Source organism: Garra rufa, chromosome 3, assembly GCF_049309525.1.
Source record: "Garra rufa chromosome 3, GarRuf1.0, whole genome shotgun sequence".
Taxonomy (NCBI): Eukaryota; Metazoa; Chordata; class Actinopteri; order Cypriniformes; family Cyprinidae; genus Garra; species Garra rufa.
In genome coordinates, this window is record NC_133363.1 from 12,499,833 (window position 1) to 12,516,740 (window position 16,908).

The following is a 16,908-nucleotide window of genomic DNA, read 5'->3' on the forward strand; positions in this document are numbered from 1 at the left end:
TTGCAGTTCTGGAAAACGGTGGCGCTGGAGACTAAATGGATCCTGATGGTTTCATATCTGATTCTTAACATTAATTCTTACTTTTTTTGCAATTAACATGCATCTTTTCTCCTCCACCTGTTTTTTCTGACAATGCAGATGCAACAAGCGTTTTTCTGTCCGGTGGTCATGCCTTAACTTTGCAAATTGCAGTATTGCATTAGTATTGCATCCTTCTCATGGGCATTTAATAGTTTTTGACTTTTCAGTCTGAGGTAAATCTCTTTTTTGGCTCATTTTATCTGTAAAAGAAAATGTGCCTAATAATTCTGCACACCTGAAAATAAGGAGTTTTTCACTTCCAGCCTTCATGGACAATTATATATCAATTATAAATAATTAAATACAAAATGAATAGTAGTTATTAAGATTGATGTGGTTTGGAATTATTCAAATGTGCTTGGGAAAAAAATATGACAAGAATATCAACTTGCCTAATAATTCTGCACTCCCTGTATATTCAGGTGTGCGCAATTATTAGGCATATTTTCTTTTACAGATAAAATGAGCCAAAAAAGACATTTACCTCTGAAAATAAAATAAATATTAAACGCCCATGTGAATGATGCAATACTAATGCAATAACAGAATTTGCAAAGTTAAGGCATGACTATTGGACAGTGAAATATTCATTGGGTCAGCACGGGTGGAGAAGACACAATAACTACAAAAGAATTAAGGTGAGGAATTAGGTGTACCACTGTTTCAAGAATTTATCTTCCAGAATCCGGAAGTAAGTTTTGGGAGTATATTTTTAGTCTCATATTACATATCTCATATCCTGAAATGCCTGTCTTGCAGAGCTGGACTAAAAATGGACTCCCAAAAATACTGCCAGATTCTGAAAGATAAATTCTTCAAGAAGGGGTACAAGAGGATGTGATGCTGGTCCATCAAGAGTGACTCTTGACTTATTCGTCTATAAAGCCTATAAAAAAAATCAGTCTAAAATCAGACTAAATGGTTCCTGATGGTTTCACACCTAATTCTTCACCTTAATTCTGTGCTGACCCAATGAGCATTTCGCTATCCAATGGTCATGCCTTAACTTTGTAAATTCTAGTATTGCATCAGTACTGCATCCTTCTCATGGGCATTTAATAGTTTTTGACTTTTCAGTCAGTTAAATCTCTTTTTTGGCTAATTTTATCTGTAAAAAAAAAAAAAAAACTGCGCCTAATATTTATGCACATCTGAATATAAAGAGTTTTTCACTTCCAGCCTAAGAACATTTTGTTTTACAGATAAAATGAGCCAAAACAGAGATTTAAACGCCCATGGGAAGGATGCAATACTAATGCAATAATAGATTTTGCAGAGTTAAGGCATGACCATTGGACAGCGAAATATTGACTGGGTCAGCACGTTTAAAATAAACAGATGGAGAAGAAAAGACGCGTTAACTGCAAAAGAATTAAGAATTAAGGTGAGGAATTAGGTGTACCACTCTTTCAAGAATTTATCTTCCAGAATCCAGCAGTAAGTTTTGGGAGTTCATTTTTAGTCTCATATTTCATATCTCATATCCTGAAATGTCTGTCTTGCAGAGCTGGACTAAAAATGGACTCCCAAAACTTACTGCCAGATTCTGAAAGATAATTTCTTCAAGAAGGGGTACAAGAGGATGTGGTGCTGGTCCATCAAGAGTGACTCTTGACTTATTCATCTATAAAGCCTATAAAGAAAAAAAAAACAGTCTAAAATCAGACTAAATGTGACCCTGGACCACAAAACCAGTCTTAAGTCGCTGGGGTATGTTTGTAGCAATAGCCAAAAATACATTGCATGGGTCAAAATTATTGATTTTTCTTTTATGCCAAAAATCATTAGGAAATTAAGTAAAGATCATGTTCCATGAAGATTTTTTCTAAAATTCCTACTGTAAATGTATCAAAATGTAATTTTTGATTAGTAATATGCATTGTTAACAACTTCATTTGGACAACTTTAAAGGTGATTTTCTCAGGATTTAGATTTCTTTGCACCCTCAGATTCCAGATTTTCAAATAGATGTATCTCTGCCAAATATTGTCCTATCCTAACAAACCATACATCAATAGCTTATTTACTGAGCTTTCATATTCTATATACATCTCAGTTTTGTAAAATTTAACCTTATGACTGGTTTTGTGGTCCAGGGTCACAAATGGTTCCTGATGGTTTCACACCCAATTCTTCACCTTAATTCTGTGCTGACCCAATGAGCATTTTGCTGTCCAATGGTCATGCCTTAAGTTTGTAAATTCTAGTATTGCATTAGTACTGCATCCTTCTCATTAGCATTTAATAATTTTTGACTTTTCATAGTTAAATCTCTTTTTTGGCTCATTTTATCTGTAAAAAAACGGTGCCTAATATTTATGCACACCTGAATATAAGAAGTTTTTCACTTTCAGCCTTCATGGAAAATTATATATCACTTATAAAAGATTAAATATAAAATGAATAGTACTTATTTAGAATTGATGTGGTTCTGAATTTGTAAAATCTGCTTGGAAAACAAATATCACCTCAATATCAATGTGCCTAATAATATTGCATGCACTGTAAATGGTGCTGATGTTGGAGTCTACATTCAGCTTCTAACATGTAAGACCTTTTGTTGGTCACAGAGCTAATTTTCTGCCATAATCCAAAAGCCAGTGGAATATCCTATTGGGTTTTTCTCAAGAAAAGCAGGGTGATGCTAACATCTGAGCTGGCCCACAAAAAAATGTCATCACAGCAGCACTGTACTAGTGTGACTAAACATTTATATTATACTTTTTTAGTATTAGTGTTTGATATATATTTTGAAGTGTGTTAAAGTTCATACCAATCTCATGTCTAAGCATGCCCTCAAGCCAGTGTTGTCGTGCTCCTGACAAGTTAATAGTTAGTGTTGGTCGACATCTCTCCACCATCATTACAGCCTGGGACAGAAGCTCATCGGAGAGACTTACAACCACCTGGTGACAGAATCTAAAATTACTATTACTTCTAAATACTATTACAATACCCACAAACTTGAACTCAGATATCCACACACCTCACCGACACAGCCCTCCTTCTGTAGGTACTTGCGTGTGGCTGCCCACACTTGACTCTTCGGTAGCAAGCTGCCCCCGGTGACTTCTTCAAAGTTTTCATATGTCTCATACTTCCTCAACACACACTCCATAATCCCAACTGCCTAGAAAAAAGGCATAAGGTGAGACAAATGGCAATAGTTTAAAGGGAAGACTTAAAGGGTTAGTAACCCAAAAATGAAAATTTTGTCATTAATTACCTTTGTTCGACTTTTACAAAATTAAGATATTTTTGATGAAATCCGAGAGCTTTATGACCTTCCATAGACAGCAATGGTCCTACCACGTTCAAGGTCCAGAAAGGTAGTAAGGACATTGATAAAGTAGTCCATGTGACATCACTGAGTGTACGTTTAGAGGAAAGTGCACACATGCATCGTGATACTCTCCAAAATGGCAAAAGGCTGACAATGAGGAAAATAATTGTTGAATAAAGATGTTGTTTTTGTTTAGTTTTTTTTTTTTTTTTTTGCACAAAAAGTATTTTCATAGCTTCATAAAATTCTGACTGAACCACTGATGTCCTATGGACTATTTTGTCGATGTTTTTGGTACCATTCTGGGCCTTGAATATGGTAGTACCATTGCTGTCTATGGAGGGTCAGAAAGCTCTCAGATTTCATCAAAAATATCTTAATTTGTGTTTCAAAGAAAACAAAGGTCTTACGGGTTTGAAACCAGTGTTGGGTAAGTTACTCAAAAAAAGTAATTAATTACTAGTTACTAATTACATTCTCAACAGTGTAATTAGATTACTGTACAAATTACTCTCTCCAAAAAGTATTTCATTACTTAATGATGTTTCATTAACAAAGTTCGGGAGAAGCGCGTCAGATACTTAGCGTAAACAGCACAAGAGGAGCCCACTCAAGTCAATCAGCGCCATAGGTTAAATACAGCTGACTCACCTCCATTCACTTGATGGTTTATCAGTAACTGGTTCGCCCGTCCGCTACTACGTCGCAAAGACAAACTGCCACAAGAGAAGACGATTCCGACTCTCCTCCGGCCGGCTCCAGGACCGTGTCTTCCCCGCATTTCGCTTCAATTGAGCCCCAGGCCTCATCTCGCGGCCGCCGCTCGGCCCAGACCGCCTCACAACGCCTCGGCCTGCCCTCGCCTCCATCGGCGAGAACACCAGCCGATTCCCCAGCATCATCCGCTCGGTCAGGCAATCAATTCCGCCCATAGACAAACGGACTATGGCGAGTATGAAACTAGCGCTGGCAAAATCCGATGTCCCGCCTTCACGCAAGTTAAACAAAACAGAATTATTTAACTTGTACAATAATCTGCAACTAACTAAACCTCTAACCCCGAAGTCGACCAAAAGGAAACACAAACCTCCGGCCGCGCCGACGCCAATGTCTTTCTCCCGTGCGAGGCCTCTCACAGGGCTGGGAATCGATTCCAAAGAATCGATTCCGAAGCATTAGGAATCGAGAGTCGATTCCAAAGTTTGGAATCGATCCCATCAAGGGGAATTGACTCCTTATTCAGAGCCGTGTTCAGTTCAACAACTTATATCTATGTATATAGATGCCTGTCAAACGAAAGACTGCATCCCACGAAGGCTGCATATCTCAGCTGCTAGTCATCAAATGTTGCCGAACGTTTTCGGCGATTCATGAAAATAAACTGAATGAAACGATCATTACAGAGCTCGTCTGAAGCACCCATTAATTCGGCTCTTGCTCACTGATAATTATTAAAATTCTGTTAGATCGTTTTAATAAACTAGTCCAAAAAACTATAAGTTATTTTACGATGGGAGTCACCCACGTTGTCCACAAATTTGAGCGCTGCACGACGGATAGACGTGAGAATGCAGAGAGCACCAATCAGTGGTCTCTAGAACGCACCTGATTGACAGCTAATCCACAAGCTCTAACATTAGTGTTGTTGTTAAAGTTGTTTATTTTGTTTCACTGTATCGTTTGCTAATTTTGTGCGACGCATACTGTTAAAGTAAATATCATTCAGCTGAACTGTGGACATTAGACACTTCATGACTTGTTTTAGTATTGCAATAAATGCATGTCCACTGCTGAGCCCTGGGTTATGACTAATTCCATGGGCAATGCAGACAAATTACAATTTAAAATCTGTCAGAGCTACAAAAATATTGTACATTTTCATATTTTTACAACGAAGCTTCATATTATGAGAAAGCTACTTTCTTTGACTTCAATATCCTGCAGTCATTGCAAAATTAGCTTCATCCAATTTAAATGGCAAGAATTGAAAACAACAGTGAGGAAATCGATTCTGAACCAGGAATCGAAATTGATTCCAAAAATTTCGGAATCAAACAACCCTACACAGAACAATGGCCGCAGCCCAGCCCTCCACCGCAGCTCCTCCTCAAGCAATGCCTGGGCCCGCAGCCCAAGCCAGCGTTTGGCTGCTTCGTCTGCCAATCGCAGCCCTGGCCACCAACCTCTTTTCTCGTGGAGTTCGCAGCCCAAGCAAGCGCTTGGCCACCAGTCTCAGCTCCGCCGCCCGCCCCCGGCAGCTCGGGGCTCGCAGCTCAAGCGAGCGCTTGGCCACAATGGCCGCCTCACACAGCCCCGCCTCTAGCTGCAGTCAGCTCGGATCTCGCAGCTCAAGTGAGCACCTGGCCGCACTGGCTGTCACACACAGCCCCGCCTCCAGCTCATGTCAGCTCGGATCTCGCAGCTCAAGCGAGTGCTTGGCCGCACTTGCCGCCTCACACAGCCCCGCCTCCCGCTGCCGTCAGCTCGGATCTCCCAGCTCAAGCGAGTACCTGGCCGCACTGGCTGTCACACACAGCCCCGCCTCCCGTTGCCGTCAGCTCAGGGCTCGCAGCTCAAGCGAGCACCTGGCCGCACTGGCTGTCACACACAGCCCCGCCTCCCTCTGCCGTCAGCTCGGGGCTCGCAGCTCAAGCGAGCGCCTGGTCGCACTGGCTGCCTCACACAGCCCCTCCACCAGCCTCCTACAGCTCACTCCTCCAACCACAGTACTCGCTCTTCACTGCAACACCAATGCCCGTGCCATCAAATGCCACAGCTTCAGAGCCTCCCCAAGTGGCCCACAGCATCCGAGCACAGATACTGGCAGAAATTCAGGATGCTGGCTCCAGAGGCGGAACAATCCCCAACTCCAGTTCCTCATTATTCAGGATTAAGATTCCCCTAAACCACCCACTGAAACCCCTCCTCGACGCGTCCCTCAACACCATCCTCCAAGCATTCTCTCCATGAACCCTCCAGTCATACATAACTGCGTGGAAATGCTTCAAAGCTTTCTACCTCTCATACAACACACCCTTCCCGGATTTTTCCCTACTCTCAATCACCTCATTCATCTCTTTTCTCGACAGGATCAAGGGACTCCAAGCCGGGCCCATCAAGGGCTACCTGAGCGCATTCAATTTTTCCACAAGCTGATGTTCGGGGCACCCTCTCCCGAAATAAATAACTCACAAACCTCTCTACTGATCAGGGGTTTCAACGATCCAGGCCCACCCGGCCCTACCCTAGACTTCCCATAATGCTAGACATCCTCACACACACTCCGCACCAGTTACCAGCCTCTCAGTACTGCCCGGACAGTCGATGCCATGTTCATTTTAGCCTTCTTCGGGTTCCTCAGATGCTTGGAACTCACCATCTCTTCTAAATTTGATCCAAATACCAACCCCACCATTTCAGATTTAACAGTACTCGATAACGGTACAATTTCCTTCCTAATTAAACAAAGCAAGACAGACCAAGCCAAAAAAGGCCACCTCATCTACATCTTCAACCTCCCTTCTCCAATCCAACCCTACCAGTCCATCCTTCAGTTTCTCTGCCTCAGAAATACCCAGGCTAAATCCCCCCGCGAGCCCTTGTTCTTAGACGAAGCCAAAAGACCTGCTAATAGCTTCTGGTTCCAAAAACATCTCAAGTCCGTCCTGCAATCATCAGGCATCCCAGCAGGAAATTTCTCAAGCCACTCTTTTCGCATCGGGGCAGCAACATCAGCAGCCCAGAAAGGCCTCTCCAAACAGCAGATCCAAACCCTAGGAAGATGGACATCAGAAGCCTTTCAGAGCTAAATCAGAACTAGCCAGTCACATATCAAAGAAGCCCACAAACCCTCATCGGCCCATAAGCCATCCAAAGTAACCTTCCCACTCCAGGTCTCCCTATCCCCCCCCCCCCCCGCCTGGTGCAATGCTAGGAGTCTTGATCTCCCATCGTTGCCATGAGAGCCCTCCCAGGCGGGTCTTTTCTCCCTCCCGGCCCTGCGGGCCTAACCCTACACCTTCCCCTGCCTGGTGCAACACTAGGAGTCTTGATCTCCCATTATTGCCATGAGAGCCCTCCCAGGCAGGTTCTTTCACTTTCCCTTCCCGCCCGGCCGGCCAGACTCTATGCCTCCTCCCCCCGCCTGGTGCAACGCTAGGAGTCTTAATCTCCATAGCTGCCATGAGAGCCCTCCCAGGCGGGCTCGTCTTTCCGCCTCCCGCCCAGCAGGCCAAACGCTATGCCTTCCTCTGTCCGATGCAATGCTAAGAGCCGTGACCTCCCATCATTTCCACGAGAGCCCTTCGAGGCAAGTTTTCCATTCCCGCCCGGTGGGCCAAACTCTACGCCTCCTCCCCCCGCCTGGTGCAATGCTAGGAGTCTTGATCTCCTATCATTGCCATGAGAGCCCTCTCAGGCAGGTTCGTTCATTTTCCCCTTCTCACCCAGCGGGCGGGCCAAACGCTACGCCTTCACCCTGCCTGGTGCAATGCTAGGAGTCTTGATCTCCTATCATTGCCATGAGAGCCCTCCCAGGCAGGTTTTTCTCCCATCCCCCCCACCCAGGGGCTAAACTCTCCCTTCCCCCCGCCTGGTGCAACGCTAGGAGTCTTGATCTCCCATCGTTGCCAAGAGAGCCCTCCCAGGCGGGCTTTTCATTCTGCCTCCCCGCCGGTGAGAGCCCTCCCGGTCGGGCCTACATACTCGCCGCCCACAAGCGAGACTCATCTATCCAACGCCGCGTGCCATAATCTCCCGCCTATCATCTCAGTAGTCCTTCCGACCCCAAACCACGTACTTCAGCATCAACAGCCGGCAGGGCCTACCTGACTGTAGCCTCAAACCAGAGCACTCTGGCCTGCCTACCTGCCAACTTCCCGATCATCAGCCCCCGTCACATTAGTGCCTATTTTGGGGGGTGTCTTTAATCCGGCGGCTGTCCTTCTATTTGCTTTTTGGGGGGTACTCTGGGTTCGGGCCATCCCCGAGCTCGGAGCCCTTCACCGGACAGCACGCCAAACATGCATTTCTATTCTCCGGCTAATTATATGTAAGCGTGAACTCGTGAAATGATGTTTCATTAACAAAGTTCGGGAGAAGCGCGTCAGATACTTAGCGTAAACAGCACAAGAGGAGCCCACTCAAGTCAATCAGCGCCATAGGTTAAATACAGCTGACTCACCTCCATTCACTTGATGGTTTATCAGTAACCCTCCACCACCCCATCTCCTCACTCCGAGTTCTCACTACTCCTATTGGGGGGTACTCTGGGTTCGGGCCATCCCCGAGCTCGGAGCCCTTCACCGGACAGCACGCCAAACATGCATTTCTATTCTCCGGCTAATTATATGTAAGCGTGAACTCGTGAATTACTAATTACTTTCCAAATCCTATATCAACCTCAACAAGTTAATGATAATAGGACAGACATGAAACGGTTATTTTAATTCTTTCAAATAAATAATAGATAACTACATAAATTATTTTGTTTACACTTTATATTAGGGTCCAGTTCTCACTATTTACTAACTATTAATGGATTAGTTCACTTCCAGAACAAAAATTTAAAGGTAATTTACTCACCCCTCTGTCATCCAAGATGTTCATGTCTTTCTTTCTTTAGTCGTAAAGAAATGATGTTTCTTGAGGAAAACATTTTAGGAATTATATCCGTATAGTGGACTTCTATGGTGCCTGCGAGTTTGAATTTCCAAAATGCAGTTTAAATGCAGCTTCAAATGGCTCTAAACGATGCCAGTTGAGGAAGAAGGGTCTTATCTAGCAAACCAATCTGTCATTTTTTAAATAAATTGAAAATGTATATACTTTTCAACCTCAAATGCTTGTCTCATTGCAATGTGCATGCATAGTCTGTGTAATCTGGGTCAATACAGGGTATGTCAAAAAACTCCTACATCCTACATCGCTGTTTTACCTTTTTTTTTTTGTAAGGGGCGTTTGATCTTCTTCGCATGTTCACTTTGTAAACACTGAGTTGGTACATATGCAGCGATGTAGGACAAAGTTGGAGGAGAAAATGAAATAGGAGTTTTTTGACATACCCTAACTGTAAGTTCACACAGAGATAGACAAGACGAGCATTTGAGGTTAAAAAGTATATAAATTGTCAAATTGTTTCAAAAATGACAGTTTTTCTAGATAATACTCTTCTTCCTCGGCTGGGATCGTTTAGAGCCCTTTAAAGGTGCATTTAAACTGCATTTTGGAAGTTCAAACTTGGGGGCACCATTCAAGTCCACTATATGGAGAAAAATCCTGAAATGTTTTCCTCAAGAAACTTTCTTATTGACAGAAGAAAGAAAGACATGAACATCTTGGATGACAAGGGGGTGAGTAAATCTGTACATTTTTGTTCTGGAAGTGAACTACACCTTTTACACTGCTTATTAATACTTAGTAAAGTAGTTATTAAGTTTAAGAATTGGGTAGAATTAAGGATTTAGAATAAGGTCTTGCAGAATAAAACATACAATGTGCTTATTACTAATAATAAACAGCCAATATCCCAGTAATATTAATGCTAATAACCAACTAGTTAATAGTGAGAATTGGAACCATAGTGTTACCAATATTCTTATTAACTCACCAAAGTACTTAAAATAAGAAGGGTCCATTAAAAAGCATGCATTTTAAGGTTAGACTTTAAATCTTTATGCTAAATCCACTATTGTTTTGTATATAAATGTTATACAGTCTATACACATTATTAGGTTAAATTACATAAGAAGTAACAATAAAAGTAATCCCTTAGTTAAATTACAGTAACTAGTTACACCCAACACTGTTTGGAACAACATGAGGGTGAGTAATAAATGAGGAATTAACCGGTGAATAGAATTTTCATTTTTATGTTAACTCTTTAAACAACATCATGGCTGTGTTTCAAACAGGGGTATTTTAATTAATTAAAATTAGAACCATAAAATCAAATCAAATCAAATCGTATATTTGTTAACTGAAATTAAATCAAATATTTGTAAAAACTATTTAAATTTATTTTATTTCAGCTAGTTGCTAAGCAAGCATTTCATTTAGTTTAATTTGATGTACTACAATAACTAAAACTGAAATAATAAGTATTAAAAACTATACAGACATTAAAAAAACTAATAAAATTAAATAAAAGTAAAAATATACAAATAAAAACTAATTCAAAATATTAATAAAAACTATAATAGCATCTCAATGATACTAAAATAACACTGGTTGCCAAACCTACCAAACAACGTAAGCAACATTTCAATCATAATTGTGCTGTCAATGTACAGCAAAAAGGCAGCATGTTTATGCAATTAAATGGTTCAAAAAACAACAAAAAAAAGATTTTACCTGTATAATTTCAAGCTTATTAAAGTATTGCATTATTAGGTTAGCAACATGCAAACATGCAAACTCTACAGAAATCAACTGTAATTGGAGTCTCTCATGCGCTATTTATATAGCACACAGAGTTGCTGCCTACACAGTGTGTTACAAATCAGTCACATATGAGGCTTCTATTTCCGGTAGGACGCTGCCTTAAAGTGCAGTCACATTATTGAAACTTTTGCAAAAATAAGTGGGCAGAAAGTCCATTGTCAATAGTGTAGAGATGTATGAAGCTCCGCTCACACAGAAATCACTTTCAAACCAAGCTGCTTTCAACATCCGCAAAACCCAAATAAAGGTAATCTTTTACTCTCATACAAATGACTGGATTTTGCTGGTGAAAATGCACAGAACCAGTGTTGGGTGTAACTAGTTAATGTAATTTAATTACTTTTCCCTTGAAAAAGTAAAGTAAGGGGATTATTACTCTTATTTTTTCTGTAATTTAATTACAGTTACTTCTGTAATTGAACTTAATACTATGAATAAACTGTAGAACAATTATATACAATAGTGGATTTAACATAAAAATTTTAAGTCGATACCGATTAATTAACCGATAGTTTTTGAAAATAGATACTGAACAGCAACTAAAATACTGCTCTGCTAGTTTTAAAAAAGTAATAAACCATACTTTGTAAATTAATAAAAATATTAATTTTAATTATATATTGATCATTAAAGTTATTTCGTAGTTCATTAATGTTAACAAAATAACACCCTAACAAGGAACAACACTTCTATTCTACAGCTTTCATCAATCTAAGTTGATGTTACAAATGGGCTCATTGTAAAGTGTTATTTCATATTAACAGTAGGGGTGGGAATCTTTACATTTTAACAATATGTAAAATTGCAGTTTCTATGCTTTTTGTTTATATTTGGAATCTCTGTATGTTAGTACTGCCTTATTAAAATTAAGATTCAATTTAATTACGATTTTCAATAACAACTAAATATAACCATGCATCACATTCTCAGTTTTCAATATTACTGCACATGGCTACATTTTCATATACATTTTATTTAATTTATTTTGAGCAAAATTTACTTTATTTTTTTATTATATAAGCAGGCTACTTTTAAACCAATTACTTATTTAAAATAAGTGTTCTTTAAGTATACAAAAGTTAACAGACAATAGTTATTTTTTCCTTTCGTTTGATTATTACTGATGAGATCATTGACAGTGGCTGCTGCTGTAACAGGCTGCATTCAAACGAATGCACAGATCTATTTCGATATATCAGATGCCCTGCTCTGAAAACATAACTGACTGTGTGTACATCAGTTTCGTATAAAAGTATTCGAAATGGCAAGTGCATTTAACCGCATCTGCAATCGAGCTTTTTAGGACGAACAAACACAAATTGCAAGTGAAAGTCTGTCAGTGCGCGAGTTTTGTGCATCTAATAGTACTGTACTGCATTACAAACGGCAGAAATGAAGGCACATGTAAAGTAAAAAACTGCGGGTGGAAGCACGCACTGTCAAGCAATGCACACGAGTCTCACAGTGCAAATTCTGTGCAATGAAGCCAGCCGCGTTTCAGGCGCTCACGCGTGCCATATGCGGGGAAAAACACAAGCTCCTTGAAGAGAGGGATGCGATGCATTGGATGCAGCGCTGCGTTGCGCGGACAACTCGCAGGTATCTCTCTCACACACACACACACAGGATGCGTCGTGTAGTTCAAGCAGAAATCTAAACAGTTTATTTAATCACCAAATGGGCAAATGTTTACTTCAAGAATGATCAAAAAAGCGGCAAAGATTAGTTTAAACAACAGATCAAACGGAAAGAGAAAGTACGATCTATATTGTTGTAGCCATTTAAGAAAATGTGTTATCTGTTTTACATTTATGTTTAAATATTATTTGTTTGTTTTGTTTCAGTTTAATCTGTTAATTACGAAAGAAGTGTGTGTAATTTGTAAATGTCGTAAAGGACGTGGTATGAATTGGACTGCAATACGCCGGGAGAATTGGAGAGGGTCAGACACAATTGTTGACCACTTCCACCTTTTTATTTGTGGAAAATCCCTTTTTAAACGAATTTCGTTTTGTATAATTTTCATCTTAATTTTGAATACATATTTTTGTTGATCAGTTATTAAAATCAAGTAAGAACAAGGAAAATTGCATTGTGAAATAAAGTGCGTAACAAGATGCAAACCTACCATACTTCCGCGCCTGAAGAAAAGGCTAAAACACAAATTATAGCTCTATATGAAGCATACAGACATTATTAGAGCTACAGAAATACGAATTTATCACTTAAATGCACAATCTTTCAGCAGGGTCAAGCCTTTATAAACATTAACAACAATTTGGGACAGATATGTAATGTAAAACTGTGAATGGCACGCTGTGGCGCAGCAGGATTCTGTAGGCTGAATGAACACGGTTTGCTTTCTCACGTCATGTCTTTAAATCTGCAATTTTGCTGGCTACAAATATGACCAACTGGATATAAATCAATGCAAATATAAGGTAACAATCCTTACATTTAACATTGGTGTCTGACTTAACCTCTCATACTCTATGACAGCGGAGCGGAGCGTGAGCCACTTCAGCAAAGAACGCAATCCGGAAAAACTATCGGCATGGATTTTTGCCGATAACCGATAGTTCAGCCAATCAACTATCGGTGCCGATTAATCGGCAAAACCGATACATCGGTCGACCTCTACTTAATACTATGAATAAACTGTAGAACAATTATATACAATAGTGGATTTAACATAAAAATTTTAAGTCTAACCTTAAAAGTAATGTTTTTTATGTACCCTCTTACTTTAAATACTTTAGTGAGTGAATAAGAATATTGCTAACACTTTAGTGTCCAATTCTCACTAATAACTAGCTGGTTGTGTTATTAGCATTTGGTTATAAACATTACTGGGATATTGGCTGTTTATTATTACTTAAAAAGCATATAATAATGTTTTATTCTGCAAAACCGTATTCTAAATCCTTAATCCTACCCAACTCCAAACTATTAAGTATTAATAAGCATTAAATAGAAGTATATTAAGGCAAAAGTCATAGTTAATAGTTAGTAAATAGTGAGAATTGGACCCTAATCTAAAGTGTGACCAGAAAAATGTATGTAGTTACAAATTTTTTATTTGAAAGAAATAAAAGAACCATTTCACGTCAATCCTAGTATTATAACTTGTCGAGGATATAGGATTTAGAAAGTAATTAGTAATAAGTAATGAAATACTTTTTGGAGAGAGTAATTTGTACAGTAATCTAATAGAGTAACTTACCCAACACTCTTTAGAATGTAGTTGCTTATGCAAAAGGTTGACAGTTTTGAACAAGGTGAACGTGTGTATTTTCAACATTAAACATACCTGGGACAGAAAGAGACTGGAGCCCTCTCTGTACTTGTCCAAAACACTGATGGGCTCTGGTGAGGCATACTCAAACTGGGGATCATACTGATAGTTAGACTGAAAAAAGGTCTGACGCTCCTGTTCCAGGTTTATGGGACGAAGAGCCACAAGCAGGCATGGCCCACGAGGTGTTGAAGGCGAAGGAAGTGATGCAATACCCCTGGCAATATGTGGCAACGAGGTTGCAGGTCTCATCTGACCCCTGCCAGCCCGTAGAGGCGTTGTGGAGTTCATTGTGCATGTGCTCTCACTCCGGCGAAGCCAGTTTCCTGGCCCCAAACTAAGGCTCGTCAGGCTTCGCACGGGTGGAGAAGGGCCACCACTACGCCACGGTGGCTTTATCACATTCTGCACTGGCTGCGTTGCTCTAATTCGCTGTGGTTTAATTTCCAGACTTAGTGGCCGTCGAAGAGGTGGAGGTTTGGATGGTTCCCTTGGCTGTGCAGTTTCTCCTTTATTTTTACCTTCTGACTTCTGGAGTCTTCGTTGAACCTGGGAGCAGCCATCCCAAGCGGCACAAGGCTGTGAATGAGGCCCATTGTGGGTTGATTTGTCTCTTTGGGTGATACTGCTGGTCCTGGCTCTGACTGGTTTGGGTTTCTCTTTGCTGGGCTCTGGTTCTAACATTTCTGAGACATTCTTTGCGAGCCCTCCTCCATTAGCCTGCTCCATGCAGTTCTCACCCAGATCCAGCACCATTGCTACATCCACCCCTCTGTCCACCGATGCTGCTCACCTGAAGAGAAAATCATACCTCTACTTTCTGATTCAACAGTACACAAAACAACATATTTAAAAAGATTTGACACATAAGAATTTAAGCAAACAAATAATTTAGAATTGACACAAAATACTTTTGGGAAGCAGACACATCTTGCTATACTCCAAATGAATGAATGAATGAATGAAAATTATTTTAAATAGATTTTGTTGGATTCTTGTAATTATTACGCATGCACTTTCTTAAACTCATATTAATTTGGAGACTACATATGAATATTTGTACTTTTATAAATGCATCTGTCATACAGTGGCCTTTAAAACATATAGTAAATGGTATAGTAAAAGCAAAATGTTCAATACAATTTGTACAAAAAATCTGATTGGATACTGTACCATATTTATCAGACATATTACTGGGATACGCTCTTGCTATTAGACAATAAAAGTTAATTATACAGAAAACTGAATGCATTTCAAAACTTGTAAAACATTATACATTTAAATTTTCCAATTTTTTTTGCATTTATTTTGATGTCAAAAGGGGCATTTATTCCATTAGCAATTATAATAGATCTACTGAAAAATATGTTTCAAATGGTCTTGTTTTATGCACATTGAAAAGAGAATAACAATAAAATACTCCTCGTTATGGAAATTCCAATAGGATTCCTATTTCTGATTAATTTTAAAAAAGAATAAAGTGAGGCTATTGCTTAAAGGAAATTATGTCAGTGCATAACAGATGCATGACATCACATCAACAGCTCTTGACAATACACTGCCGAATCACCACGAATCAACCGTTTTTAACAAATAAAGCAATATGTATAAAAGACGCAACACATACCACGCAGCGCTTCTTTTCAAATAAATATACTTCAGTTCATGTTGGAATTCCGTCCATAATATCAGCAGCCGCGCTTCAACTTCCGTTCAGTAGGTCAAACGGCTGATATGGAGGAATAACGGTACATGACGCCGGGAATACTGGGAGTTTAGGATGGCTGGGATTGCGTTGCAGCAAATGACGCGCTGGCGCATCTGAATGACCTGTTCACGTCGCGACGCTTTGCTGTCAGTGTGCGTAAGCACGTACGGGAGACCGGGGCAAGTTGTCACTCGTTGAATTCTTGTAAATGTTTCTCAGAATAGGTTTATTTTTTAAAGTTTCTGTGTAGACACAAACACGTAAATCTGTTGAACATTTCCACAGTTATTGCTCAAGAAGAAAGATACTGCAATAAACACAAACTTAATAGTATATGGGCCATTTACACAACCAGTCAAAAGTATAATTTTTCATGTTTTTTTAAAAGGCTCTTCTGCTCACCAAACCTGCATTTATTTAATCTAAAGTACAGAAAAAAACGTATAACTGTTTTCTATTTAAATATATTTTAAAATGTAATTTATTCCTGTGATCAAAGCTAAATTTTCAGCCAATTTTTGTCACATGATCCTTCAGAAATCATTTTAATATGCTGATTTACTGTTTAAGAAACATTTATTATTATTATTATTATTATTATTATTATTATGATCAATATTTAAAACATATTTGTCAGTATTCTTAGATGAATAGAAATATTTAAAGATGAGCATTTATCTGAATTAAAAATGTTGTGTAACATTATACACTATACCATTCAAATGCTTAGTCAGTATAATTTTTTGTTTTTTGGGGGGGGAAAGAAATCATACAGAAAAATACTTTTTTAAGGAAGGATGCTTTAAATTGATCAAAAGTAAAGACATTTATAATGTTACAAATGATTTATATTTCAGAAAAATGCTGATCTTCTGAACTTTCTATTCATCAAAGCAAAAATCAACTCAGCTGTTTTCAACATAATAATAATAATAATAAACGTTTGTTTTGTTTTGAGCAGAAAATCTGAATATTAGAATGATTTCTAAAGCATCACGTGACTGAAGTAATGATGCTAAAAATTTTGTTTTGAAATCACTGGAATAAATTACATTTTAAAATATATTCAAATAAAAAATTTTTATTTTAAATAGTAAATAA

At 39.2% G+C, this 16,908-nt stretch overlaps 1 protein-coding gene across 1 annotated transcript; it reads right to left on the reverse strand.

The window, feature by feature from the left end:
* Window positions 1-668: 668 nt before the first annotated feature.
* Window positions 669-15,882, reverse strand: kiaa0895l. The gene is made up of 5 exons (XM_073836550.1): window positions 15,727-15,882; window positions 14,115-14,892; window positions 3,068-3,211; window positions 2,855-2,987; window positions 669-703 (listed from the first exon to the last, which is right to left on the reverse strand). The coding sequence occupies exons 2-5, from the start codon at window positions 14,853-14,855 to the stop codon at window positions 669-671; spliced, it is 1,053 nt and encodes a 350-aa protein (XP_073692651.1). The 5' UTR covers window positions 14,856-14,892; window positions 15,727-15,882.
* Window positions 15,883-16,908: the final 1,026 nt, after the last annotated feature.